This window comes from Ranitomeya imitator, chromosome 5 (genome assembly GCF_032444005.1).
Source record: "Ranitomeya imitator isolate aRanImi1 chromosome 5, aRanImi1.pri, whole genome shotgun sequence".
NCBI classification, from domain to species: Eukaryota; Metazoa; Chordata; class Amphibia; order Anura; family Dendrobatidae; genus Ranitomeya; species Ranitomeya imitator.
The window spans coordinates 485,765,338-485,792,962 of record NC_091286.1 but is presented as its reverse complement, the minus strand read 5'-3'; the positions used below and the strand labels follow the sequence as shown (position 1 = coordinate 485,792,962).

The 27,625-nt window shown below is 43.5% G+C and overlaps 1 protein-coding gene across 1 annotated transcript in view; it reads right to left on the bottom strand.

Annotated features, from left to right (window-relative positions):
• The window catches only part of BCHE (butyrylcholinesterase), a 128,006-nt gene that overhangs the window by 12,702 nt on the left and 87,679 nt on the right, over positions 1–27,625 (bottom strand). The window contains exon 3 of the mRNA XM_069727391.1: positions 26,377–26,543. Within this exon, the coding sequence (XP_069583492.1) occupies positions 26,377–26,543 (167 nt within the window). The remainder of the gene's footprint in view (positions 1–26,376; positions 26,544–27,625) is intronic.

Below are 27,625 nucleotides of genomic sequence, written 5' to 3'. Positions count from 1 at the left end.
TCCTAAGCGTGCCATCTCTCTCTCTCTCAGATAGTGGGCCATAGAAAGCCTATTTATTATTTTTTTATTGGGTTTATAAATTTTCCCTGGAACAAAAAAAAAAAAGTGGGAGATAAATATTGGCCCCTGGACTTGTGTGCCACTCCTGACTCCTGTGTGCGTCATCTCTCACTCAGTGGGCCATAGAAAGCCTTTTTTTTGTTTTATTTGTTTTCTAAATTCTCCCTGAAAAAATCATTTTATTTTATTTGGTTTCTAAATTCTTCCTGAAAAAATCATTTTATTCTATTATTTTTTTTTCCTAAAGTCTCCCTGAAAAAAAAAAAACAAAAACAAATCAGTGGGAGATTAATATTGCCCTTTCTGCTTGTGTGCCAGTCTTGACTCCTGGGTGTGCCATCTCTCTCTCTCTCTCTCCAATTGTGGGCCATAGAAAGCCTATTATTTTTTTAGCTTGATTTGGGTTCCAAAATCTACCTGAAAAAATCACTATATCAATCAGTGGGAGATAAATATTGGCCTCTGGGCTTGTGTGCCACTCCTGACTCCTGTGTGCGTCATCTCTCACTCAGTGGGCCATAGAAAACCTTTTTTTGTTTTATTTGTTTTCTAAATTCTCCCTGAAAAAATCATTTTATTTTATTTGGTTTCTAAATTCTTCCTGAAAAAATCATTTTATTCTATTATTTTTTTTTCCTAAAGTCTCCCTGAAAAAAAAAAAAAAAACAAATCAGTGGGAGATTAATATTGCCCTTTCTGCTTGTGTGCCAGTCTTGACTCCTGGGTGTGCCATCTCTCTCTCTCTCTCTCCAATTGTGGGCCATAGAAAGCCTATTATTTTTTTAGCTTGATTTGGGTTCCAAAATCTACCTGAAGAAATCACTACATCAATCAGTGGGAGATAAATATTGGCCTCTGGGCTTGTGTGCCACTCCTGACTCCTGTGTGCGTCATCTCTCACTCAGTGGGCCATAGAAAGCCTTTTTTTGTTTTATTTGTTTTCTAAATTCTCCCTGAAAAAATCATTTTATTTTATTTGGTTTCTAAATTCTTCCTGAAAAAAATCATTTTATTCTATTATTTTTTTTTCCTAAAGTCTCCCTGAAAAAAAAAACAAAAACAAATCAGTGGGAGATTAATATTGCCCTTTCTGCTTGTGTGCCAGTCTTGACTCCTGGGTGTGCCATCGCTCTCTCTCTCTCCAATTGTGGGCCATAGAAAGCCTATTATTTTTTTAGCTTGATTTGGGTTCCAAAATCTACCTGAAAAAATCACTACATCAATCAGTGGGAGATAAATATTGGCCTCTGGGCTTGTGTGCCACTCCTGACTCCTGTGTGTGTCATCTCTCACTCAGTGGGCCATAGAAAGCCTTTTTTTGTTTTATTTGTTTTCTAAATTCTCCCTGAAAAAAATCATTTTATTTTATTTGGTTTCTAAATTCTTCCTGAAAAAATCATTTTATTCTATTATTTTTTTTCCTAAAGTCTCCCTAAAAAAAAAAAAAAAAACAAATCAGTGGGAGATTAATATTGCCCTTTCTGCTTGTGTGCCAGTCTTGACTCCTGGGTGTGCCATCTCTCTCTCTCTCTCCAATTGTGGGCCATAGAAAGCCTATTATTTTTTTAGCTTGATTTGGGTTCCAAAATCTACCTGAAAAAATCACTACATCAATCAGTGGGAGATAAATATTGGCCTCTGGGCTTGTGTGCCACTCCTGACTCCTGTGTGCATCATCTCTCACTCAGTGGGCCATAGAAAGCCTTTTTTTGTTTTATTTGTTTTCTAAATTCTCCCTGAAAAAATCATTTTATTGTATTTGGTTTCTAAATTCTTCCTGAAAAAATCATTTTATTCTATTATTTTTTTTTCCTAAAGTCTCCCTGAAAAAAAAAAAAAATCAAATCAGTGGGAGATTAATATTTACATTTGTGCTTCAGTGACAGTCCTGTGTGTGTGGCATCTCTCTCATTTGTTGCCACCAACAACAGAGTGTGTAACATTTTGCCTGATTTTCGTTGTGGTCTTACTCACCTGTAAAGGGGTAGCTAAATCATACTGAAGTTATAGCTCACCGTGTAATTTGTGTGACAGCAACAAATACCGTTAGTTTGTTTACGTTTTTAAAACAATGAGGAAGTCTGGTGGAAGAGGTCGTGGCCGGGGGCGTTCATTGTCAGCTGGTAATGAGGGTAGTGGTAGTGGTGGAGCATCAGCTGGTCGTGGGAAAAAAAATATTGCACCTAAGTCTGGAGCTGTGGAGCCAGGTTTGTCGTCTGGCTACACAAGGCCTCGAACGCTCCCTTTTCTGGGAGTAGGAAAACCGCTTTTAAAGCCGGAGCAGCAAGAGCAAGTTTTGGCTTATCTTGCTGACTCAGCCTCTAGCTCTTTTGCCTCCTCTCGTGAAACTGGTAAATGTCAAAGCAGCGCGTCGTTAGTGGATGTTCACGGTCAGGGACAAGTCGCTTCCTTGTCCTCTTCAGCAAAAACAACAACAGAGAAGAATGCAGCAGGCGACACAACGGGTTACTCCATGGAGCTCTTTACACATACCGTCCCTGGCTTAGAAAGTGAAGCAGTTAACAGTCCATGCCCATTACAAGTTGAATCTGACATGGAGTGCACTGATGCACAGCCACAGCCAGACTACTATGCTGTTCCTTTGACTCAGACCACAACATTGCCCTCGCAGGGTAATGATCAAGAATCAGACCCTGATGAGACTATGTTGCCCCATCACGAACGCTATACCACCGACCGACACGGTGACACAGACGAAGTTGCACACGAGCTACAAGAAGAGGTAATAGATGACCCAGTTCTTGACCCCGATTGGCAGCCATTGGGGGAACAGGGTGCAGGCGGCAGCAGTTCTGAAGCGGAGGAGGAGGGGCCGCAGCAGGCATCAACATCGCAACAGGTTCCATCTGCCGGGCCCGTATCTTGCCCAAAACGCGTGGCAAAGCCAAAACCTGTTGGAGGACAGCGTGGCCATCCGGTTAAAGCTCAGTCTGCAATGCCTGAAAAGGTATCCGATGCTAGAAAGAGTGCAGTCTGGCATTTTTTTAAACAACATCCAATTGATCAGCGCAAAGTCATCTGTCAAAAATGTTCAACTACCTTAAGCAGAGGACAGAATCTGAAAAGTCTCAATACAAGTTGCATGCATAGACATTTAACCACCATGCATTTGCAAGCCTGGACTAACTACCAAACGTCCCTTAAGGTTGTAGCACCCTCGGCCAATGAAGCTAGTCAGCAACGCAACATCCCTTCCGGCAGTGTAGGGCCACCATTTTCCGCACCACCTGCAGTATCTGTGCAGGTTTCTTTGCCAGGCCAAAGCAGTCAGGGTCAGGGAATCACCAGTTTCGTAGTAGGAAACACTGCATCTAGGACACCGGCGGCAACAATACCATCTCCCACCGTCTCTCAGTCTGCCATGTCCACCGGCACCCCCGCTAGTTCCACGATCTCCAGATCTCCAGTCCAGCTCACCCTACATGAGACTATGGTTAGAAAAAGGAAGTACTTAGCCTCGCATCCGCGTACACAGGGTTTGAACGCCCACATAGCTAGACTAATCTCGTTAGAGATGATGCCCTACCGGTTAGTTGAAAGCGAAGCTTTCAAAGCCCTGATGGACTACGCTGTACCACGCTACGAGCTACCCAGTCGACACTTTTTTTCCAGAAAAGCCATCCCAGCCCTCCACCAGCATGTTAAAGAGCGCATCGTCCATGCACTCAGGCAATCTGTGAGCACAAAGGTGCACCTGACAACAGATGCATGGACCAGTAGGCATGGCCAGGGACGTTACGTGTCCATCACGGCACACTGGGTAAATGTGATGGATGCAGGGTCCACAGGGGACAGCAAGTTTGGGACAGTTCTGCCTAGCCCACGGTCTAGGAAACAGTTGGCTGTAGCCGTTCGCACCCCCTCCTCCTCCTCTTCGTCCTCCTGCAGAAGCGAGAGCTCGTCCACAGACCGCAGTCGCACAACCACTCCATCCGCAGCTGCCACTGTTGCACACCAGGTCTCCCATTATGGGGCAGCTACTGGCAAACGTCAGCAGGCTGTATTGGCTATGAATTGTTTGGGCGACAACAGACACACCGCGGAAGTTCTGTCCGAGTTCTTGCAGAAAGAAACGCAGTCGTGGCTGGGCACTGTAGATCTTGAGGCAGGCAAGGTAGTGAGTGATAACGGAAGGAATTTCATGGCTGCCATCTCCCTTTCCCAACTGAAACACATTCCTTGCCTGGCTCACACCTTAAACCTGGTGGTGCAGTGCTTCCTGAAAAGTTATCCGGGGTTATCCGACCTGCTCCTCAAAGTGCGTGGACTTTGCTCACATATCCGCCGTTCGCCCGTACACTCCAGCCGTATGCAGACCTATCAGCGTTCTTTGAACCTTCCCCAGCATCGCCTAATCATAGACGTTGCAACAAGGTGGAACTCAACACTGCACATGCTTCAGAGACTGTGCGAACAGAGGCGGGCTGTTATGTTTTTGTGGGAGGATACACATACACGGGCAGGCAGTAGGATGGCAGACATGGAGTTGTCAGGTGTGCAGTGGTCGAAGATTCAAGACATGTGTCAAGTCCTTCAGTGTTTTGAGGAATGCACACGGCTGGTTAGTGCAGACAACGCCATAATAAGCATGAGCATCCCCCTAATGCGTCTGCTGATGCAAAGTTTGACGCACATAAAGGATCAGGCGTCTGCAGCTGAGGAAGAGGAAAGCCTTGATGACAGTCAGCCATTGTCTGGCCAGGGCAGTGTACAGGACGAGTTAGCGGGCGAAGAGGAGGAGGAGGACGAGGAGGATGATGGGGATGATTATATTTGTAATGAGGAAGCTTTTCTGGGGCCACTGGAAATTGGTGGCGCGGCAAGGCCGGGTTCTGGTTTTGGAGGGACACAAGTGACGTGGATTTGCCTGAAACTGCCCCTCAACCAAGCACAACCGGAGATTTGAGAACTGGAACTTTGGCCCACATGGCGGATTATGCCTTACGTATCCTCAAAAGGGACACACGCATAACTAAAATGATAAACGATGACGATTACTGGTTGGCCTGCCTCCTTGATCCTCGCTATAAAGGCAAATTGCAAAATATAATGCCACATGAGAACTTGGAACTAATATTAGCAACCAAACAATCAACTCTTGTTGACCGTTTGCTTCTGGCATTCCCTGCACACAGCGCCCGTGATCGTTCTCACACGAGCTGCAGGGGCCAGCAGACCAGAGGAGTTAGAGGGGCAGAAATCAGACGTGGCGTTGGCCAGAGGGGTTTTCTGATCAGGTTGTGGAGTGATTTTGCTATGACCGCAGACAGGACAGGTACTGCAGCATCAATTCAAAGTGACAGGAGACAACATTTGTCCAGTATGGTTTCAAACTATTTTTCATCCCTTATCGATGTTCTCCCTCAACCGTCATTCCCATTTGATTACTGGGCATCAAAATTAGACACCTGGCCAGAATTGGCAGAATATGCATTGCAGGAGCTTGCTTGCCCGGCAGCTAGTGTCCTATCAGAAAGAGTATTCAGTGCTGCAGGTTCAATACTAACAGAAAAAAGGACTCGTCTGGCTACCCAAAATGTAGATGATCTAACCTTCATTAAAATGAACCACAACTGGATTTCGAAATCTTTTGCCCCACCTTGCCCGGCTGACACCTAGCTTTCCTATGTAAAGGTCTTGCCTGTGGACTATTCTGAACGACTTTTCCAATCTCATAATTTGCAGCACCTGATTGTCCAGCATCCGACATGTTAACACCTCCCTAAATGGCCAAAGTCCCCACACGGGGCCATGGTATCGCCACTTGGCGCCAGCACCCGTGAGAGTACTGTTTGTCTGAAGAGGTGGGTGTGCCCGCTTTTGGTCGACGGCACTGCCACTAGGTCCCTCATAGTACAATAAAGTGTCTGGCGGTGGTGGTGCGCACCCAACGTCAGACACACCGTTGTAATTTGAGGGGCCCTGGGCCTGTACCGCCGGCCACAAGACAGTCCCCCCCCCCAGGTCAAACAGTGCTCTACGACTTGCAAAATTTTCTCTCACAGCTCCACCAATGTTTAGTCTATGCGCTGACATCCTTCAATGCCTGGCACTGTCAATGCCATTGTATTGACATTTTTCTTATGTTAGGCCTTCGAAGCCTGTCTGCGGTCCCTCCTTCCACTAGGCCTCCACTGACCTGTCTACTGCTGCCCGTGTTCCCCTGGAACCAATTTTAAATTGCCTACAGCCAGCCCAATTTATTATGTTAGGGCTTCAAAGCCTGTCTGCGGTCCCTCCTTCCACTAGGCCTCCACTGACCTGTCTACTGCTGCCCGTGTTCCCCTGGAACCAATTTTAAATTGCCTACAGCCAGCCCAATTTATTATGTTAGGGCTTCGAAGCCTGTCTGCGGTCCCTCCTTCCACTAGGCCTCCACTGACCTGTCTACTGCCGCCCGTGTTCCCCTGGAACCAATTTTAAATTGCCTACAGCCAGCCCAATTTATTATGTTAGGGCTTCGAAGCCTGTCTGCGGTCCCTCCTTCCACTAGGCCTCCACTGACCTGTCTACTGCCGCCCGTGTTCCCCTGGAACCAATTTTAAATTGCCTACAGCCAGCCCAATTTATTATGTTAGGGCTTCGAAGCCTGTCTGCGGTCCCTCCTTCCACCAGGCCTCCACTGACCTGTCTACTGCTGCCCGTGTTCCCCTGGAACCAATTTTAAATTGCCTACAGCCAGCCCAATTTATTATGTTAGGGCTTCGAAGCCTGTCTGCGGTCCCTCCTTCCACTAGGCCTCCACTGACCTGTCTACTGCTGCCCGTGTTCCCCTGGAACCAATTTTAAATTGCCTACAGCCAGCCCAATTTATTATGTTAGGGCTTCGAAGCCTGTCTGCGGTCCCTCCTTCCACTAGGCCTCCACTGACCTGTCTTCTGCTGCCCGTGTACCCCTTGAACCAACATCAGAAAATATAAAAATAAGTATTTTGCTTATAAAAAAGAAAATACTGGAGAGATATCAAATGCAGACATTTTAACATTAAAAACAAACACATACAACAAAAATCTGGTACAGTACTAAAAATGGCCACCAGCTACAATAACTTTCTCCTGCAAGTAGTTAACTGAAAGTTTTTTTCAATTTAAAACACAGATATGGCATCCACCGAGTGTTGTCCTGTCGCGTCTTCTTTATATTATTGCCAAGAAGATGCAAAACAATGAAAATAATAAAATCATTATTTACCAAAAAAATAGAGTAAGTCAAAACCACATTGCAAATAAACATTCATTACAAATAAAGAAGCAGGGCGTGTCCGAGGGTGAGTATATACCTAATAAGAATATAATCACCCTCGGACGCGCCCTGCTTCTTTCCGACAGCCTTCCTTCCTAAGAATCAGCCTTTCCGTGGTGTAGAGAGAGGGTTTGTTACACTCCAAGGTGTTCCCCAGGTAGCCTTTCCTGAGCTTCGATCTTCATGCTCTCGTTTAGTAGTTGTCGGAAAGTAGGCTGCATTAGGCCTACAAATTGGGTATGGGGTGGAGAGAGATGGTGTGTTACACTCCAAGGTGTTCCCCAGGTTTCCTTGCCATTGCTTCGGTCTTCCGACTCTCGTTTAGTAGTTGTAGAAAACTACACTGCATTAGGCCTACAAAATGGGTATCGGGTGGAGAGAGATGGTGTGTTACACTCCAAGGTGTTCCCCAGGTTGCCTTTCCTGAGCTTCGATCTTCCGGCTCTCGTTTAGTAGTTGTTGGAAACTACACTGCATTAGGCCTACAAATTGGGTATGGGGTGTAGAGAGATGGTGTGTTCCACTCCAAGGTGTTCTCCAGGTTGCCTTTCCTGAGCTTCGATCTTCCGGCTCTCGTTTAGTAGTTGTTGGAAACTACGCTGCATTAGGCCTACAAATTGGGTATGGGGTGTAGAGAGATGGTGTGTTCCACTCCAAGGTGTTCCCCAGGTTTCCTCGCCAATGCTTCGATCTTCATGCTCTCGTTTAGTAGTTGTTGGAAACTACGCTGCATTAGGCCTACAAATTGGGTATGGGGTGTAGAGAGATGGTGTGTTCCACTCCAAGGTGTTCTCCAGGTTGCCTTTCCTGAGCTTCGATCTTCCGGCTCTCGTTTAGTAGTTCTTGGAAACTACACTGCATTAGGCCTACAAATTGGGTATGGGGTGTAGAGAGATGGTGTGTTCCACTCCAAGGTGTTCTCCAGGTTGCCTTTCCTGAGCTTCGATCTTCCGGCTCTCGTTTAGTAGTTCTTGGAAACTACACTGCATTAGGCCTACAAATTGGGTATGGGGTGTAGAGAGATGGTGTGTTCCACTCCAAGGTGTTCTCCAGGTTGCCTTTCCTGAGCTTCGATCTTCCGGCTCTCGTTTAGTAGTTGTTGGAAACTACGCTGCATTAGGCCTACAAATTGGGTATGGGGTGTAGAGAGATGGTGTGTTCCACTCCAAGGTGTTCTCCAGGTTGCCTTTCCTGAGCTTTGATCTTCCGGCTCTCGTTTAGTAGTTGTTGGAAACTACGCTGCATTAGGCCTACAAATTGGGTATGGGGTGTAGAGAGATGGTGTGTTCCACTCCAAGGTGTTCTCCAGGTTGCCTTTCCTGAGCTTCGATCTTCCGGCTCTCGTTTAGTAGTTCTTGGAAACTACTCTGCATTAGGCCTACAATTTGGGTATAGGGTGTAGAGAGATGGTGTGTTCCACTCCAAGGTGTTCTCCAGATTGCCTTTCCTGAACTTCTATCTTCAGGCTCTCATTAAATTGTGGTTAAACGGAACAACTGCATTTGGCGTACTAGTTGGTTTGGGGCCTACTATCGGTGTCTGCCACTCCTTGCTGTTCTCCTGGTTTCCTGTCCTGAAATTCCGTTTTCAGGCGCTCGTTAAGTAGTTGTTAATGTTAGACTGCATTTGGCCTACTAGTTGGGTTGGGGCCTACTATCGGTGTCTGCCACTCCTTGCTGTTCTCCTCCACTGAACAAAGCTGTGCCGCCTGTTTACTACGGTTGCCAATTTTGAACTGCATTTCGACTACTTACTGATTTGGGCCTACTCTCTGTGTCAGCCTCTCATTCCAGTTGTCCTCCACTGCAATGCCCCCTGGTTATTCCTGTGTTACCAATTTTGAACTGCATTTAGCCAACTTTATTCTTTGGGCCTATATCTGTGTTTCCTCCTCATCCTGCCCATTGCCGAGCCAGTGATAGATGAGTCTGCTGGTACATTGACCCATAACGCAACATTCCCCGTGCACGCTACACAACAACATTGTGACCCTGCTGAAAGTCAGGTTGCTCTTCCCGCATACCATACCACCTTACACGGGGACAAAGAGGAAGGTGCAGATGAAAGTGCAGGTTCCTTCATCAGGTGGGGGGAGGAATACTAGTTGGCGACGTCACTGGCACAGGGCCTCTCATAGTACGCAAAAGTGTTGCTGCCGGTGGGAGGCGCCCCCGCCGTGCAAACACACCGCTGTACTTTGAGGGGCCCTGTGCCAGTGCCAATGCCAACGAGTGGGCCCCCCCTGCTTGCTCAGGTTCACAGCACTTGCAAAGTTGAAATACTTACCTCTCCCTGCTCCACTGCCGTGACGTGGTCCAGATTTCCTGGGCCCACTAATTACTTGAACCAGCCCTACCCACCACAACTTTAGCCAAATGACCCCCAATTTCAAATGCCTTACAATTATTATAAGGTAAATTACGCTTGACAAGCTTCATTAAGAAGAATGGATGGTTTTGACATTAAAATGGGCACTCTAGGTGTTTTCCTGGCCCCCACTCACTGCCGACTATGCTGCCCCATTGAGTTGCATTGGGTTTCGTGTTTCGGTCGATCCCGACTTTACGTCATAATCGGCCGATTTCACTCGACCCGACTTTTGAGATAGTCGGGTTTCGCGAAACCCGGCTCGACTCTAAAAAGGTCAAGGTCGCTCAACTCTAGTATTTATTGTTATTATCATTATTATTATACATCTACAAATCTGCAAAGATTCCGGTTTGATTAATAACATGGATTTTACAGGGAAATTCGATCTGCATTGATAAAATAAGAATCGATACTCAACTTACCATTCACCAGCTCTGCCATCCCCATCGCCTACTATGCAGGCTTCTGTATATTTTCTTCCCCCATTCTCCTATCATGTGTATTCTATTCCTTGGCTGTATGACTTAATGCTGTGGATTTAATCAACACTGATATCACAGTGCTGACTAGGCCTTGGACGATACAAGTCATAATGTTGAAATATCATAAAATGAGCCATGGCAACAGCACGGAAAGCTGGGATGTCAGAGGCTTCGATAGCAATAAAAGCCATGGCATGGAATTAAGGGGCACAAAAGGACGTGCTCAACTGAGAAGGGAAAAAGAAAAGGAGTGGAGGAGCAGAATATGGGCTGCAGGGCTGGCGGGATAGGCGAGTAGTGAGGCAAGTACTATTTTTTAATTATTTCCCTGGGCCTCTGCAGTTCAGCAAAATAAAATCATCAGCTGGCTGCCATTTTGCTAAATTTGCATTGTCCTTTTTATTCTAGGAATAAGCTTTATTATTTTTGGTGAATTTTGCTTAATGGAATAATAATAGTATTGGTTTACATAACTTCCATTTACTTCATTTGGAATTTACTGCTTAGGTAAAGAGATAAACATTTAAAGGCACTCTGTCACTACATTTGACCTTTTTAAAGCATTACTATGGCCATATAGGTTAAAGATTACTGAGAATAGTACTCCCTGTGTGTTTCATATCAGTTGTTTTATTGCTGAGAAATCATCTTTTATCACTTTATATAATTGACTTCTTCCAAGCTCCAGGGTGGATGGTGTCTTGAGATAACTCTGCCTCCAGGACTAATTTTAAATATAAGGGAGAGTTGCCAGTGTCCTCTCTCTGCTGTCCTGATAACTGACACATTTGAATGTTCCTTTCAGCTTCAGCCTCCAGCTCACAGGAAGGCAGGGTGCAATATTTTTGCAATACAGCAGAGCTGAGAGAGAAGCAAAAAATGTGTTTTCAAGAAGACAAATTTAATTTCTCCTGTTCTGTGCTGGTTACTTGTCTCACTGGTAATTCCCCCTTCATTAAAATATGCTCTGGGGGCAGAGTTATCTCCAGACATTATACACCCCAGAGCTCGGAAAAGGTCACTTATATAAAGTGATAAAAAATAATTTCTCAGCAACAACACAGCTTATATGAGACACAAAGGGAGGCTTGTTTTCAGCAGTCTATAACATGTATGGCATTATTAATAGTTTAGATAGGTCAAATGTGGTAACAGATTCCCTTTAAAAGGGGTGGTCCAAAAATTACACTCACTTTTTAATCCAAAATATCTATTGAAAGTCATAATATAAGCTCTTTTCTAATATACTTTTATTAAAAAGTCCCTATAGTCCCCTAACTACTCTAACTGCTTTATTTTTTATTACCTATTTCCTGTTTAATGATGTTTTATTTGATAATCCTAAAAGCAGGCGTGGATACATATAACCAGTTGTGCTCAAAAATTTACATACCCCAGCATAATTTTTGCTTTCTTGGCCTTTCTTCAGAGAATATGAATGATAACACTAAAACTTTTTCTCTACTCATGGTTAGTGGTTGGGTGAAGCCATTTACTGTCAAACTACTGTTTTCTCTTTTTAAATCATAATGACAACCCAAAACATCCAAATCATCCTGATCAAAAGTTCACATACCCCATGTTAGGAGTCGAGTTTCCTCTGCTGCACAGGGGGAATCTCGATCCGTGTCTGCTGCGGTCTCCCATTCGGTATCGGCCACAGTGGGCTCTGCTAATCGGAGACGTCGCTCCCAGCGTCTCGCTGGGGCTGATTCGGTGCATAGGGTCACTACTGCCTTTTCTGGCTTTCCTATGGTACCCTGCACTGATCTGCGGCAAGCGAGCCTCTCTGGGACTAAGTCCTTGTTTACTCACACTGAGCATGCCCAGGGCAGGGTCTCCCATTGGAGGTCGAGGGCCACATGTTCGGTCACATGCTCAGGTGCTGCAGTACATTCCATTGGTCCTTCTGGAAGGTCCTGAAAGGGCAAAACAGGCTCAGGTACTGCAGCACTTTCTATTGGTCCTTCTGGAAGGTCCTGAAAGGGCAAAAACTTCAGTAGCAGCTTCCTGTGCTGCAACTATATAAACTGCGCATGACCGCACGGCCATGCGCTAGTATTGTCTTATGTTATGTGCTTTGCGCCAGTGTGGTCACATGTATGTGTGTTCAGGGACCCGGCTGAAATAAGCCCCTAGAATGCTGGCTCCTCCGGCGAGGAGATTGAGTCTGAGTGTATTCAGGGACCCGGCTGAAATAAGCCCCTAGAATGCTGGCTACTCCGGCGAGGAGTTTTGTGTGTTTGTGTGACCACTGACTGCTCTCTGTTTGGGCAGTTAGCCTGTGCCTCTGTGGAGTCTAACAGGGCACAGTGCTTTCCTTTCACGGCTACTCAGTGAATTAATTGAGTTAGTCTATACCGCCATATAGCTCCGCCGTTTGCTAGCAGCAGGTACTCCTGCACGGTGGACCCCGGGCTGCGAACGCACCAATATCAATAAACATCTCTATTTACTCGGTGCGTTCCGCTAGCCCTAACACCCCATTTCTTAATACTGTGTATTGCCCCCTCTAACACCAATGACAGCTTGAAATCTTTTGTGGTAGTTGTGGATGAGGTTCTTTATTTTCTCAGATGGTAAAGCTGCTCACTCTTTTTGGCAAAAAGCCTCCAGTTCCTGTAAATTCCTGGGCTGTCTAGCATGGACTGCTTGCTTGAGATCTCCCCAGAGTGGCTCAATGATATTGAAGTCAGGAGACTGAGATGGCCACTCCAGAACCTTCACTTTGGTCTGCTGTAGCCAATGACAGGTCAACTTGGCCTTGAGTTTTGGATCGTTGCCATGTTGGAATGACCAAGTTTGTACCATGCGAAGCTTTTGGGCTAATGAGTGCAAATTTGCCTCCAGTATTTCCTGATAATGTGCTGCATTCATCTTTCCTTCAACTATGACTAAGTTTCCTGTTCCTTTGCAGCTCACACATCCCCCAAAACATCAGTGATCCACCTCTGTACTTTGCAGTAGGAGTGGTGTTTCTTTCATCATAGAACATGTTAACCTCTCTCCAAATAACATTTATGGTTGTGGCCAAAATGTTCAATTTTGGTCTCATCAGTCCCAATTACCTTGTTCCAGAAGTTTTGAGGCTTTTCTCTCTGCTGTTTTGCTTATTGTAGGTGAGATACTTTGTGACATTTGCACAGTAATGGCTTTCCTCTGGCAACGTGACCATTCAGCCTATTTTATTTCAAGTGCCTGGTTATTGTTCATCTTGAAACAGCCACACTGCTAGTTTTCAGAGAGTCTGGTGTTAGGGCTAGCGGAACGCACCAAGTAATAGAGAGATTGATAGGAGGTGCGTTAGCAGCTCGGTGTCCATCGTGCAGAGATACCTGCTGCAAAGTAATGGCGGATGGACATTGAGCTCACCTGTGGGTTAAACTTCACCCTGTGTGAAATGAAAGTAAGCTCTGTTGCCTCACAGAGTCGCGCTGTACACAGAGAATAATACCTTAACTAGGGTTGTGCTTGCTCTGGAACTCTTCTGTGCTAACCGCACACATGAAGGAACCGGATGCTAAGCCATGGCTAATTGCCCCCATTGACGCTAGCTGCCTGCCTGAGTGTACAGCCCCAAAGCTAAACAGACTTACCACATATAAACTGAGTGGTAGAGTATCCACTGGCAACAGCCAAACACAAATGAAACTAGCGCATGGCCATGTGGCCATGCAAACCTTTTATAGTTGTAGCTCTCCCGGACCTTCCTAGTGGACCAATAGGAGCTGCTACAGGACCAGAGTGTGTGACCCCCAACTTCAAATGAGAGGTCTTCCCTTGGGCATGCTCAGAAGGAGAAAAGCAGAACTTAGTCCCAGGAGCACCTGCTCATCACCGAACAGTACTGGTTATAATGGCTTAACCTGGAAGGGCAGCAGTAACCAAAGGTGCAGTAACTGTCTGAGCCAGGTACTGGGACTGACGTCTCCATTGAGCAGGTTCCACTGCAGCTGGAGAAGAATGGGAGAGCACAGCGGACATGGTTCGAGATTCCCCCTTTGCAGCAGCAGGAATGTGACTACTAACATTAACCCCTCCTAGTGCCCCCCTCCTTGTGCCTCGCTACGTTCAAAGGCTGCAAAGAGCAGCGGAGCCCGAATGTGCTCCACAGATTCCCAGGTTTTGTCCTCTGGGCCGTGGCCCTTCCAGTCCACTAGATAGTATTTTTTGCCATGTACCACCTTGCACCCCAAGATAGAGTTCACCTCGTAGTCATCTGTGGACAAACCCGATGTCCCGGCAGATGACTCGGAAAACCAGGACATATAGACAGATTTTAAGAGGGATACATGAAAAGATTCGGTGGTACCTAGGCACAGGGGAATAGCCAAACGGTAGACCACAGGGTTAACCTGTTCCAGAACCTTGAAAGGGCCTATGTAGCGAGGCGCAAACTTAGTGAACTCAACTTGCAGCCTGATGTTACATGCGGAGAGCCACACTAAGTCACCAGGAGCAAAGGTCGGAGTGGGGTGCCGGTTTGCATTGGCATAAACTCTCATTCTCTCCTTGGAGGCCGAATGGCATCCTGTGTACGGTCCCAAATGTCATGTGCCTCCACCGCCAAGTCTGCCACCCTAGAATTGGTGGATGACACGGGCACGGACACGCCGATACTGGCCGTAATTAAGGAGAAATGGAGTCTGCCTGGTGGAGTCGGCTACGGCGTTGTTCAAAGCAAATTCTGCCCAAGGTCACAAAGATGCCCTGTCATCCTGCCTGGTGGAGACAAAATGTCGCTGGTATGTGACGAGTCTGGTTCTCCCTCTCTACCAACCCATTCGTCTCGGGATGGTATGCAGAAGAGAGATTCAGCTCAATGCTGAGGAAACGATAGAGCTCTCTCCAAAACCGAGACACAAACTGGGGTCCTCAGTCACTGACAATTTTCTCAGGCATGCCATGTAAATAGAAAACATGTTTAATGAACAACGCCGCCAAGGCCCGTGCAGAAGGTAACCGTGGAAGCGGAACCAAGTGCACCATTTAAAAAAATGATCGGTGACAACCCAGATAACGGTGCAGCTACGAGACTTGGGTAAGCCCACCACGAAGTCCATTCTGACCATCTCCCAGGGCCTGTCTACCACCGCCAGGGGGTAAAGTAGCCCAGCAGGCCATTGCCGAGGAGACTGATTCTTGGCGCTAGAGACACATGCCCGAATATAATCTCTGACATCACGGGCCACATGCGGCCACCAGTATGTGCTCGTCAGAAGCTCAGATGTCCTCTTGGACCCAAAATGTCCACCCACCCTGGACAAGTTAGCCCAAGAGACAACCTCCGGTCACAAATTAGATGGCACAAAAGTCTTGCCCGGGGGCACAGACTCTAGCGAAACCAATGCCACGGTCCTCAGGCTCTCAGAAGGGAAAATTGGCTGAGGCTCCTCCTCCTCCTCTACCAAAGACACCGCGGAGTAAGAGAGAGCTGTGGCACAGATGTTCTTCTCCCCAGTAAGATAATGGAGAGTAAAATGGAACTGGGAAAAGAACAGGGACAATCTAGCCTGGCGAGAGTTTAGCTGCTGCGCAGTCTGCAAATAAACCAAATTTTATGTTCGGTAAACACTTGGAAGGGAAAACGAGCCCCCTCCAGGAGGTATCTCCATTACAAGAAGGCCAATTTCATAGCTAGCAACTCCCTGTCCCCGATGCAGTAATTCCTCTCTGCGGGTGTAAAGGTCTTGGAGAAAAAGAAGCATGGATTCTTCCGACCTTGAGCATCCTTTTGGAAGAGGACTGCTCCTGCACCAACAGATGAGGCATCCACCTCCATAATAAACGGCTTATTTACATCGGGGCGATGTAGAATGGGAGCGCTAGCAAAATGGCACTTAATAGAGAGGAAGGAGTCCTCCTCCGACCACAATTTGGGAATTGCTCCATTCTTGGTGAGGGCAAACAGTGGAGCTACCAAAGTTGAGAAGTCAGCAATGGCGATAACAGTTGATGATCCATAAAGCAATGCACCGCTTTGAGAGAATGGGGTTCCTGCCAGTCCATAACAGCCTGTAGCTTGGCGGGATCCATAGCCAATCCTTGGGCTGAGATTATATAGCCCAGGAAAGGCAAAGACTCCTGCTCAAACACACACTTCTCCACCTTGGCATAGAGGGAGTTTGCCCGTAGGAGGTCGAAGACTTTGCAAATATCTCTCCGGTGGGAGTCTAAATCTGGAGAGAAGATGATAATATCATCCAGATAGACTACAACCAAGGTGGAGAGCATATTCCGGAAGATATCATTCACAAAGTCTTGGAAAATGGCAGGAGCATTACAGAGCTCAAAGGGCATCACCAGGTATTGATAATGCCCATCCCTGGAGCTAAAAGTTATCTTCCATTCATCCCACTCACGGATGCGAATCAGGTTGTAAGCACCCTGCAGATCTAGTTTAGTAAATACCCTTGCTCCCCAAAGCCTATCAAAAAGCTCAGATATCAGGGGCAGCGGGTACTTGTTCTTAATGGTCATGGCGTTAAGACCCCTGTAAACTATGCATAGACGTAATTCTCCATTCTTCTTCTTCTGCATGAAGAAGAACCCAGCCCCTGCAGGTGACACTGACTTCCTAATGAATCGTCTTGCCAGATTCTCCTGGATGTACTGAGACATTGTGTCCATCTCCGGGAGAGATAATGGGTAGACTTTACCCCAGGGAGGCTCAGCACCAGGCAAGAGGTCAATAGGACAGTCATAGCGGCGGTGAGGTGGAAGGTTCTCTGCTGCCCTTTTGGAGAACAAATCCGCATAGGGCCAATATTGCTTGGGGAGAAAAATCTGCGGGTACCTCAGTAGTAGCAACCTGAAAGCACTCCCATTGAAATCTACCTTCACAAGATTCACTCCATCCAAAAATTCTGCCTGTGGACCACTCTATATGAGGGAAGTGGTACCGTAGCCAAGATATCCCTAACAGGACCTCATCAATTCCCTCAGTAATGACGAGTAAAGAAATAATCTCCTGATGAGATGGCAACATAGATAGAGTAAAAGGGATGGTCTGGTGTGTTATATGTGAGGGCAGTGTCGACCCATTCACCACTCGTACGGTCGCTGGTTTGGCGAGCATCACCAGGGGTATTGTGTGTCTTTGGGCGAAGGCAGATGACATAAAATTGCCCTCCACCCCAGAATCCATGCAAATCTCTACCGAATGAGTGGATGAGCCTATGGTAATTGTGCCCTTAAAGGACAGTCTGGAGGAAAACGTTGCCTTGTCTAGTGTACTTCCTCCTACAACCACATATGTACAGAGTGGTAGAGTATCCACTGGCAACAGCCAAACACAAATAATATTAGCGCATGGCCGTGCAGCCATGCAAACCTTTTATAGTTGTAGCTCTCCAGGACCTTCCTAGTGGACCAATAGAAGCTGCTACAGCACCTGAGCGTGTGACCCCAGACCACCAATGAGAGGTCTTACCTTGGGCATGCTCAGAAGGAGAAAAGCAGGACTTAGTCCCAGGAGCACCTGCTTGCCACCGAACAGTACTGGTTATAATGGCTGAACATGGAAGGGCAGTAGTAGCCAAACATGCAGTATCTGTCTGAGCCAGGCGCTGGGACCGACGTCTCCGCTGAGCGGGTTCCACTGCAGCTGGAGAAGAATGGGAGACCGCAGTGGACATGGTTCGAGATTCTTCCTGTGCAGTGGCAGGAACTCGACACCTAACATCTGGTACTTTAGCTGATGTTATTTGTGGGTTTTTCTTTGCATCCTGACAGTTGTGGGTGAGATTTTTGTTGGTCTACCTGACTGTGGTTTTGTTTTTACAAAGCCCCTGATTTTCCATTTGTTAATTGCAGTTTGAACACTGCTGACTGGCATCATCAATTCCTTGGATATCATTTTGTATCCCTTTCCTGTTTTATACAGTTCAATTACCTTTTCCCGAAGATTGGTTGACAATTCTTTTGCTTTCCCCATGACTCACAATCCAGAAACATCAGTGGCTAGATAAAAGATGCAAGTGTCTGTCTCGATCCAAGAAACTCACTCAGCTTTTATGCACACACTGATTACAAGCAAACAGGTCACAGGTGAGGATTTTATCTTTAGTAGCCATTCAATCCCATTTGTGTCAACCTCTGTGCATGTTATCAGGCCAAAATCACCAGAGTATGTTAACTTTTGATTAGGGTCATTTGGATGTTTTGGGTTGTCAATATGATTTAAAAAGAGAAAACACAGTAGTTTGTCAAAAAATTGGCTTCACCCAACATCTAACCATGAGTGGAGAAAAAATGTTGGTGTTATCATTCATATTCTCTGAGAAAAGGCCAAGAAAGCAAAAATTCTACCGGCGTATGTAAACTTATGAGCACAATTGTATACAGGTGCTTCTTACAAAATTAGAATATCATCAAAAAATTAATTTATTTCAGTTCTTCAATACAAAAAGTGAAACTCATATATTATATAGAGTCATTACAAGCAGAGTGATCTATTTCAAGTGCTTATTTATGTTAATGTTGATGATTATGGCTTACAGACAATAAAAATCCAAAAGTCAATATCTCAGTCAATTAGAATACTTTATAAAACCAGATTGAAAAATTATTTTACTATCCGAAGTATTGGTGTTCTGAAATGTATGTTCAGTAATTGCATTCAATGCTTGGTTCCTTTTGCAACAAATACAGCATCGATGTGGTGTGGCATATAAGCGATCAGCCTGTGGCACTGCTGAGGTGTTATAGAAGCCCACGTTGCTTTAATAGCAGCCTTCAGCTCATCTGCATTGTTGGGTTCAGTGTCTCTCATCTTTCTCATTACAAAACCCCATAGATTCTCTATAGGGTTAAGGTCAGGCGAGTTTGCTGGCAAGTTAAGCACAGTAATACTGTTGTTTTTAAACCAGGTATTGGTACTGTTGGCAGTGTAGACAGGTGCCAAGTCATGCCGGAGAATGACATTTCCATCTCTAAAAAGCTTGAAGTGCACTAAAATTTCCTGGTAGAAGAATGCGCTGACTTTGGTCTTGATAAAACACTGTGGACCTACACCAGCAGATGACATGGCTTCACAAACCATCACTGATTGTGGAAACTTCACACTAGACCTCAAGCAGCTTGGATTATTTGCCTCTCCACTCTTCCTCCAGACTCTGGGACCTTGATTTCCAAATGAAATTCAAAATTTACTTTCATCTGAAAACAACACCTTGGACCACTGAGAAAGAGTCAATTTCTTTTTCTTCTAGGCCAAGGTAATATCCTTCTGGCATTGGCTATTGGTCATGAGTGGCTTGACACAAGGAATGTGACACTTGCAGCTCATGCCCTGGATACGTCTGTGTGTGGTGGTTCTTTAAGCAATGACTCCAGAAACAGTCCATTGCTTTTGAATCTCCCTCAAATTTTTGAATGGCCTTTTCTTAATAATCTTTTCGAGGCTACGGTTGTTTCGGTTTCTCGTGCACCTTTTTCTACAACACTTTTTCCTTCCACTCAAATTTCCATTATTATGCTTGGATACAACACTCTGTGAAACCCTAGCTTCTTTAACAATAACCTTTTGTGGCTTAGCCTCCTTGTGGAGTGTGTCAAAGACATGCCTTCTGGACATCTGTAAACTCAGCAGTCTTCCCCATTATTGTGGAGCCTACTGAAACAGACTAATGGACCTTTTTAAACATGCAAAACCTATAAACAGGCCAACACCAACAATAGATGTGCCGATCAAATGATCAAAGAATAGGGGTAAAAGAATAAATAAGGAAGGTTCATATCAAAGAAAAAAAAACACAAACAAGAACCAAAGTCCAAAAATAATAAAGCTTTATTGAAACAATAGTAAGATAAATAATAAAACGTAAATGGGAAAATGAAAGTAGAAAGCCAAAGAATTGAAACCACGGAAATAGGCAAAATCACAGGCAATATACACAATTGTATATGTACAAATATGCTCAAAAGTGCAAGTGCATTGTGCAACAAAGTGTACCCATAAACATACGTAATGTAGATGGTAATTGTAAATAAATACCAAGGTACGGTTAAGAAGCAAAGGAATCCAAAGTGGCTGTGTGCCAAAATTGGAAAAAATGTGCAGAGCAGACGCAAGGGAAAAGACATAAATGCCTGGAAGGTTACTTGTAAGACCGTGGTGAGAAATAAGTATTTGATCCCTCTGGCAAACAAGACTTAATACTTGGATGCAAAACCCTTATTGGCAAGCACAGCAGTCAGACATTTTTGTAGTTGATGATATTTTCTTTGATTCATAAATGGTCATATAAAGTATATATGGTGACAAGGCCTTCACATTGGCAAAACCCTAATTACTACTTTAATAAATCTGGTAAGTTCATCACTACATCATCATGTGAATAATATAATTGGCTATTGAAAATGTGGTGATGCCAAATACAGGCTTTTGATGTCACATTTTGTCACAGATATAATAAAAAAATTTTTAATGAAAAATATAGTGATACTCAATTATATAGACAATTTCTCGCCATCCCGGGTCTTCATCACCTGTATCTCAGGGACAATAGAAAAATTTCAGAGTGGGTCAAAGCTTGGGTCAGATTTGATAAAAACAATAAACATCAACTATGTCAAAAATATCTTCAGTGCAGTGTAATAATTAGTGATGAGCGAATATACTGGTTACTCGAGATTTCCCAAGCACGCTCAGGTGTCCTCCGAGTAATTTTTAGTGCTCAGAGATTTAGTTTTTTTCGCCACAGCTGGATGATTTACAGCTACTTGCCAGCTTGATTACATGTGGGGATTCCCTAGGAACCAGGCCACCCCCACATGTGCTTATGCTGGCTAACAGATGTAAATCATTCAGCTGAGGCGATGAAAACTAAATCTCCGAGCACTAAAAAATACTCGGAGGATACCCGAGCGTGCTTAGGAAATCTCGAGTAACGAGTATATTCGCCCATCACTAGTAATAATCTATATCTATAATAGATCTTAGTACATTTGTTGCATAAAAAATGTTAAAACTCCTACAATAGGTACCTGTCAAATAGATTCTACCAACTGCTATTTCTTCTGAATTCTCCATATAAAGGAGTACTTGGCTTGACTGAATGTTAGAGCAGGTGTGGATGATCATATTGTTCCCATCCGAAAAAAATTGGATAAATTATTCTAATCCCACTCTGATTAGATTCTGATTAGAATTTGATCAGAGTGTGATCCAATTTTTTTTAGAGGTGGAGGAAAAAAATCAGACCACACTTGATTTTTTCCATGAACACAAAGTTGAATAGGGAAAGAGCCATCCAATTCTCTGGGGCAAATCGTGGAAGGTGTAATTTTTTTTCCTCAAATCGACTCAGTTTTGGGAGAAACGACAGATAGCACTCATCCGAGTGATACGGTAATCCGAAGGACCTCTTACTCTGTTCTCTGTTAGTGAACAACTACCAGACTTCTCTGGCATCAGTTTTTCTCCCTGAGAAGAAAAGCAGTGGTCATCTAAAATTAGACTTGCTCCTTAAATTATTCTTTTCTCTGCTATCATCTGTTGGGGCAGACTCAAGAGAGTCAATATGTTAGACAGTTAGCTGATCTCGACATTATTCAGACGTTAGGCTAGTGTGTATGATGAGGAATTAAACATGGAAAAGAGCTTAAAAATAAAGTGTTAATTTACAAAAAGGAATCAAGTTAAAATTTCCTGTATAGTTCTGTAATAGTAAAAAATATCATCATCAGAATCGGAGAAGCTCAGGAGAGCGAAACGGCCGTCTTCATTTGGAACCACAGGTTCTCCCTGCCATGTCCTGCTGTTTTAATATGAAGCCTCAATAAAGGAAAGACACTTTTTGTACGGATGGTGAGTGCTCGTTTTTCTTCCATATTTCGATAGTAAAAAATATCATTCTTTCAAAAGCAAATGTTCTGATAAATTTGAAATATCTTGTTATTACAAAATGTCTTCTATGCTAAAATTGCTATTACTACTTTATTGGCCATTGCAATAGATTTGCATACTAAGGCACAGAAGGTACAATTATGGTCCCAATTCAGCAAATCATCCTCTGCATGGAACCATGGGTTATTTGCTCATCTACTTGTTGCCAGCTGCCAGCAAAGTGAGAATGTTCTTTATCAGGGAACAGAACAGTGAACAGTGAGACTCCAATAAGCTTACATACAGTAAAACAAAACTACAGCTATGAATGCAGTCACGGTAATGCTGCTGCCAAATGAATGGTGAAGATTGTCTGTACCTCCATTTATACTAGTCTGTCTTTTAATTGCAGAAGAAACTTTTCTATTTCAGTTCACCTAGAAATTACATTTACTGCTTCAAATATCTACTATTCTGGGTTTTTATCCTTTTGAGAATCTCAATAGAGCTTAATGTAATAAAACAGCCCTTGATAATAACACCTGTGACAATAGAAACATAAACATCATTAAACATATGTCTTCATACATAATTGATCTGGTTAATTACTTCACAGAAATTCAATCCAATGTAACACTCTAATTCCACAGAGGAATTCGCATCCTGAAAGGCAGTAGAAGGACACACAGTGTGATATATTATTGCCCCCTGTTTACTTTCTTAGTGATAAGGTCACACAAATCAAATCATAAGTCATGCATCTTATTAACACTGACCTCATCAATCCAAGTGAAATGACTACCTCAGACAGAAATGAGACTGTCGCTAATAAAGTAAGATTAGTGTGTTCTGTTCCACCTCTAATTAAAATAAATTGTCCTTGTACTGGGTTTGATGTAAAGCAAAAATAAGTATTATCAAGAATAGTAAGTTAAATCTGACATGTCAACATATAAGTTAATAAATCAATAAATCAATATACATAAATCAACCCAACATACAACATTTCTGCATTTTAGATTAAATTATACTGTATTGTTTAATAATCAATAATAAGGAACATATTGTACAGATGCCCAAGCATCTTTGACTCCTAACATGTATATAACCCAACTACCCCTCACCTAGCTGAATGTTCTTGTTTTTCAAAGGAAAGTAAACTTTTGCTAGACAGCTTTGAAGGTGTCATTTCTTCCCAAAGAACTGAACGGCATTTTGAATTTAAGAGGTGGAACCTGCACCAATCAGCAAAACGATCATATAGATGTGGGTCCCATTCTATCTTGTTTTAATTTTTTACTCACCAGTCCCAAGCGCACACGAGACTCCTTATGCAAATTCAGATGAAGCTCTCCATAACTCTGAACATGTCTTTGGTTCTTCTGGTGTGGGTCTTTGGTTTTTCTACTGCTGAGGCCCATCTAGCTATGTGACGACCACATGGTCAATTACGTGGTGGTGGACGTCATTGACATTATTGACATGCATTGTCCCCTACACATTTCAATAACAACTAATCTTTCAGCTGAATCCAGTAAATCTGACGAAAACGGATTCATAAAATTGACTCATCTATTTAACCCCTTCATGACCTTGGGATTTTCCATTTTTCCATGTTCGTTTTTCGCTCCCTTCCTTCCCAGAGCCATAACTTTTTTATTTTTCTATCAATATGGCCATGTGAGGGCTTATTTTTTGTGAAACGAGTTGTACTTTTGAACGACATCATTGGTTTTAGCATGTCGTGTACTAGAAAACAGGGAAAGAATTCCAAGTGCGATGAAATTGCAAAAAAAGGCAATCACACACTTGTTTTTTGCTTGGCTTTTTCACTAGGTTCACTAAATGCTACAACTGACCTCTCATTATGATTCTCCTGGTCATTACGAGTTCATAGACACCAAACATGTCTAGGTTCTCTTTTATCTAAGTGGTGAAAAAAAATTCCAAACTTTGCTAAATAATTTGGGGTCGGTTGAGGGCTTATTTTTTGCGTGCAGAACTCACGTTTTTATTGATACCACTTTTGTGCAGATACATTCTTTTGATCGCCAATTATTACATTTTATTGCAATGTTGTGGCAACAAAAAAAACGTAATTCTGGCGTTTCGAATTTTTTTCTCACTGCGCCATTTCATCAGGTTAATCTATTTTTATTGATAGATTGGGCTATTCTGAATGCGGTGATACTAAATATGTGTAGGTTTGATTTGTTAATTGTTTTATTTTGAATGAGGCGAAAGGGTGGTGATTTAACCCCTATCTGACCTTGGACGGGATAGTACGTCCAAGGTCAGATCCCCTGCTTTGATGCTGGGCTCCGCGGTGAGCCCGCATCAAAGCCGGGACATGTCAGCTGTTTTGAACAGGTGACATGTGCCCGTAATAGGCGCGGGCATTATCGCGATCTGCCCGCACCTATTAACTAGTTAAATGCCGCTGTCAAACGCAGACACCGGCATTTAACTACCGCTTCCGGCCGGGCGGCCGGAAATGACGTCATCGCCGACCCCCGTCACATGATCGGGGGTCGGCGATGCATCTCCATTGTAACCATAGAGGTCCTTGAGACCTCTATGTTACTGATCGCCGGTGGCTGTGAGCGCCACCCTGTGGTCGGCGCTCACAGCACACCTGCATTTCTGCTACATAGCAGCGATCAGCAGATCGCTGCTATGTAGCAGAAGCGATCGAGTTGTGCCTGCTTCTAGCCTCCCATGGAGGCTATTGAAGCATGGCAAAAGTAAAAAAAAGTTGAAGAAAAATGTTAAAAAAATAAAAAATATATAAAAGTTTAAATCACCCCCCTTTCACCACAATCAAAATAAATCAATAAAAAAAAAAAATCAAATCTACACATATTTGGTATCGCCGCGCTCATAATCGCCCTATCTATCAATTAAAAAAAAGCATTAACCTGATCGCTAAACAGCGTAGCGGGAAAAAAATTTGAAACACCAGAATTACATTTTTTTGGTCGCCGCGACATTGCATCAAAATGCAATAACGGGTGATCAAAAGGACGTATCTGCACCGAAATGCTATAATTTAAAACGTCATCTTGGCATGCAAAAAATAAGCCCTCAACCGACCCCAGATCACGAAAAATGGAGACGCTTCGATTATCGGAAGATGGCGCAATTTTTTTTTTTTTTTTTTAGCAAAGTTTGGAATTTTTTTTCACCACTTAGATAAAAAATAACCTAGACAAGTTAGGTGTCTACGAACTCATACTGACCTGGAGAATCATAATGTCAGGTCAGTTTTAGCATTTAGTGAACCTAGCAAAAAAGCCAAACAAAAAACAAGTGTGGGACTGCACTTTTTTTGCAATTTCACCGCACTTGGAATTTTTTTCCCGTTTTCTAGTACATGACATGCTAAAACCAATGATGTCGTTCAAAAGTACAACTCGTCTCGCAAAAAATAAGCCCTCACATGACCAAATTGACGGAAAAATAAAAAAGTTATGGCTCTGGGAAGGAGGGGAGTGAAAAACAAACACGGAAAAAACGAAAAATCCCACGGTCATGAAGGGGTTAAACTTTTATATTTTTTTATTTTTTCACATTTTTTTAATATTTTTTTTAACTTTTGCCATGCTTCAATAGCCTCCATGAGAGGCTAGAAGCTGGCACAACTCGATCGGCTCGGTTACATGGGAGAGATCATCAGATTGCTCCTATGTAGCGGAATTCCTGCATTGCAATGAGCGCCGACCACAGGGTGGCACTCATAGCAATCCGGCATTAGCAACCATAGAGGTCTCAAGGACCTCTATAGTTACTATGCAGATGCATCGCTGACCCTCGATCATGTGTCGGGGCCGGAAGCGCTGGTTAAATGCTGTTGTCAGTGTTTGACAGTGGCATTTAACTAGTTAATATTGGCAGGTGGATCACTATTCCACCCGTCGCTATTGCAGGCACATGTCAGCTGTTTAAAACAGCTGACATGTCCCGTCTTTAATGCAGGCTCACCGCCGAAGCTCGCATCAAAGCGGGGGTTCTGACCTCGGACGGGATAGTATGTCTGAGGTCAGAAAGGGTTAATTACTTTTCAGCATGCAAAGGACCATAAATACCCAACTACTATGAATAAAAGACTCTATAAGTTATGTGGTCTATATTGTGACCATTACCTCTCTAGAGCCTTATAGTAATTAATCTTCTTTCTAAAAAAACAATTTTAATACAGAAGAACTATTGCAATTATTATCACTAAATATTTTTGGATCTTTATTCGGTTATCAAACATTACAATAGTTGGAATCATAGGATCTCTTTATTGCAAATAAGATAATCACATTGCTGTATCGAACTGTACATGAAGTCTATGAAGTTGTCTTTAACTTTTTACTTTATATTTACCTGTTATCTGAAGGATTTGGGGATAGAATTTGTTCCAGAATCTGCACTGCTTGGCACGCATTTTCCGATCTGTCTTTAAGTCTTCTGTGTCTAACATAAGGTAATGTTGTTCATCGAGTGTGAAAGCTGGCCATCTGTTTTCCTGAGACTGAGCCCCGTTTGGATTGCTAAACGAAAGATATTTGAACATAACGACTGTTATTGCATACTTTGTTCATATTTTGTATTACGCTCTTTATATCAGCAGCCCTTTGGTTACTCATCCATATTCAAAACACACAACAATGCTTGTAATATTGCTCAGAATTAAAAGCTCTGAATACTGCACTGTGTTGTTGGATTTATCAGTGCTCGGTGCAGACTGTGCTATGCTCTGTACCTTATATATCAAGCTTAGAAATACAGATCAACAAAACGGAGTTGCTTTTCTAAGAAATGTTCACATTTCTGAATAAAAAATGAATTAAAATATAAAAGACAGAAAAGCAACACAAGTCAAGCGCATACTAAGTTTTCTACAATACCTCTAAAAAAATATGAGACTTCAAGCTACAAGTCTTAGAGACATCAACTTGTATAAAGCCTTTTAATATTCAAGTCAGCTCTGTCAATGTTATCTCAGGCTAACAGATGCTGGGTAACATCCACTAATGGCTGCCAATACACGGTGGATAGGAACCACATCTGTAGGTAGGATTTCCCTCACTCAAGGAAAAATTCAGTTTATCACCTTATTCTTGTATCTCAATATCCTTGGTAAAGAAGAAGAACGTGTTGACATACATCCCAGCACTCATCACTCGGGGCATAAACTCCCCAAACACCACCTATTACAACCATGTTAGTAGCTAGCTCCAACCACCTGAAAAATGCATATTCTGTATAGATGAAGCAAATCAAACACAATAAAACATTGAATAAACTTTGTAGATCATGTGTGACAGCAAATAAATCTATAGTGTATAAATTTTAATGGAACGGAACCCATAACTGTAAGGAATAGCCACAAATGGTATCTGTAATTCCCAAATTGGTACCAGCATATCTCTACCATCAGATGTAATAACATGAGTAAAGAACCTAAAGTGCTATTAAAACTTCACAATTTCCTAGACAATTTCCTAGACAACTGACCTAACAAATATAAAAAATTGACCTAAGTTTCCCCTTTCTATCGCAGAAGTCAATAAACTTATCAATTTACTTTGTGACTCTGCAGTCAGAGACTGACTAACCTATCTGGTGTAGC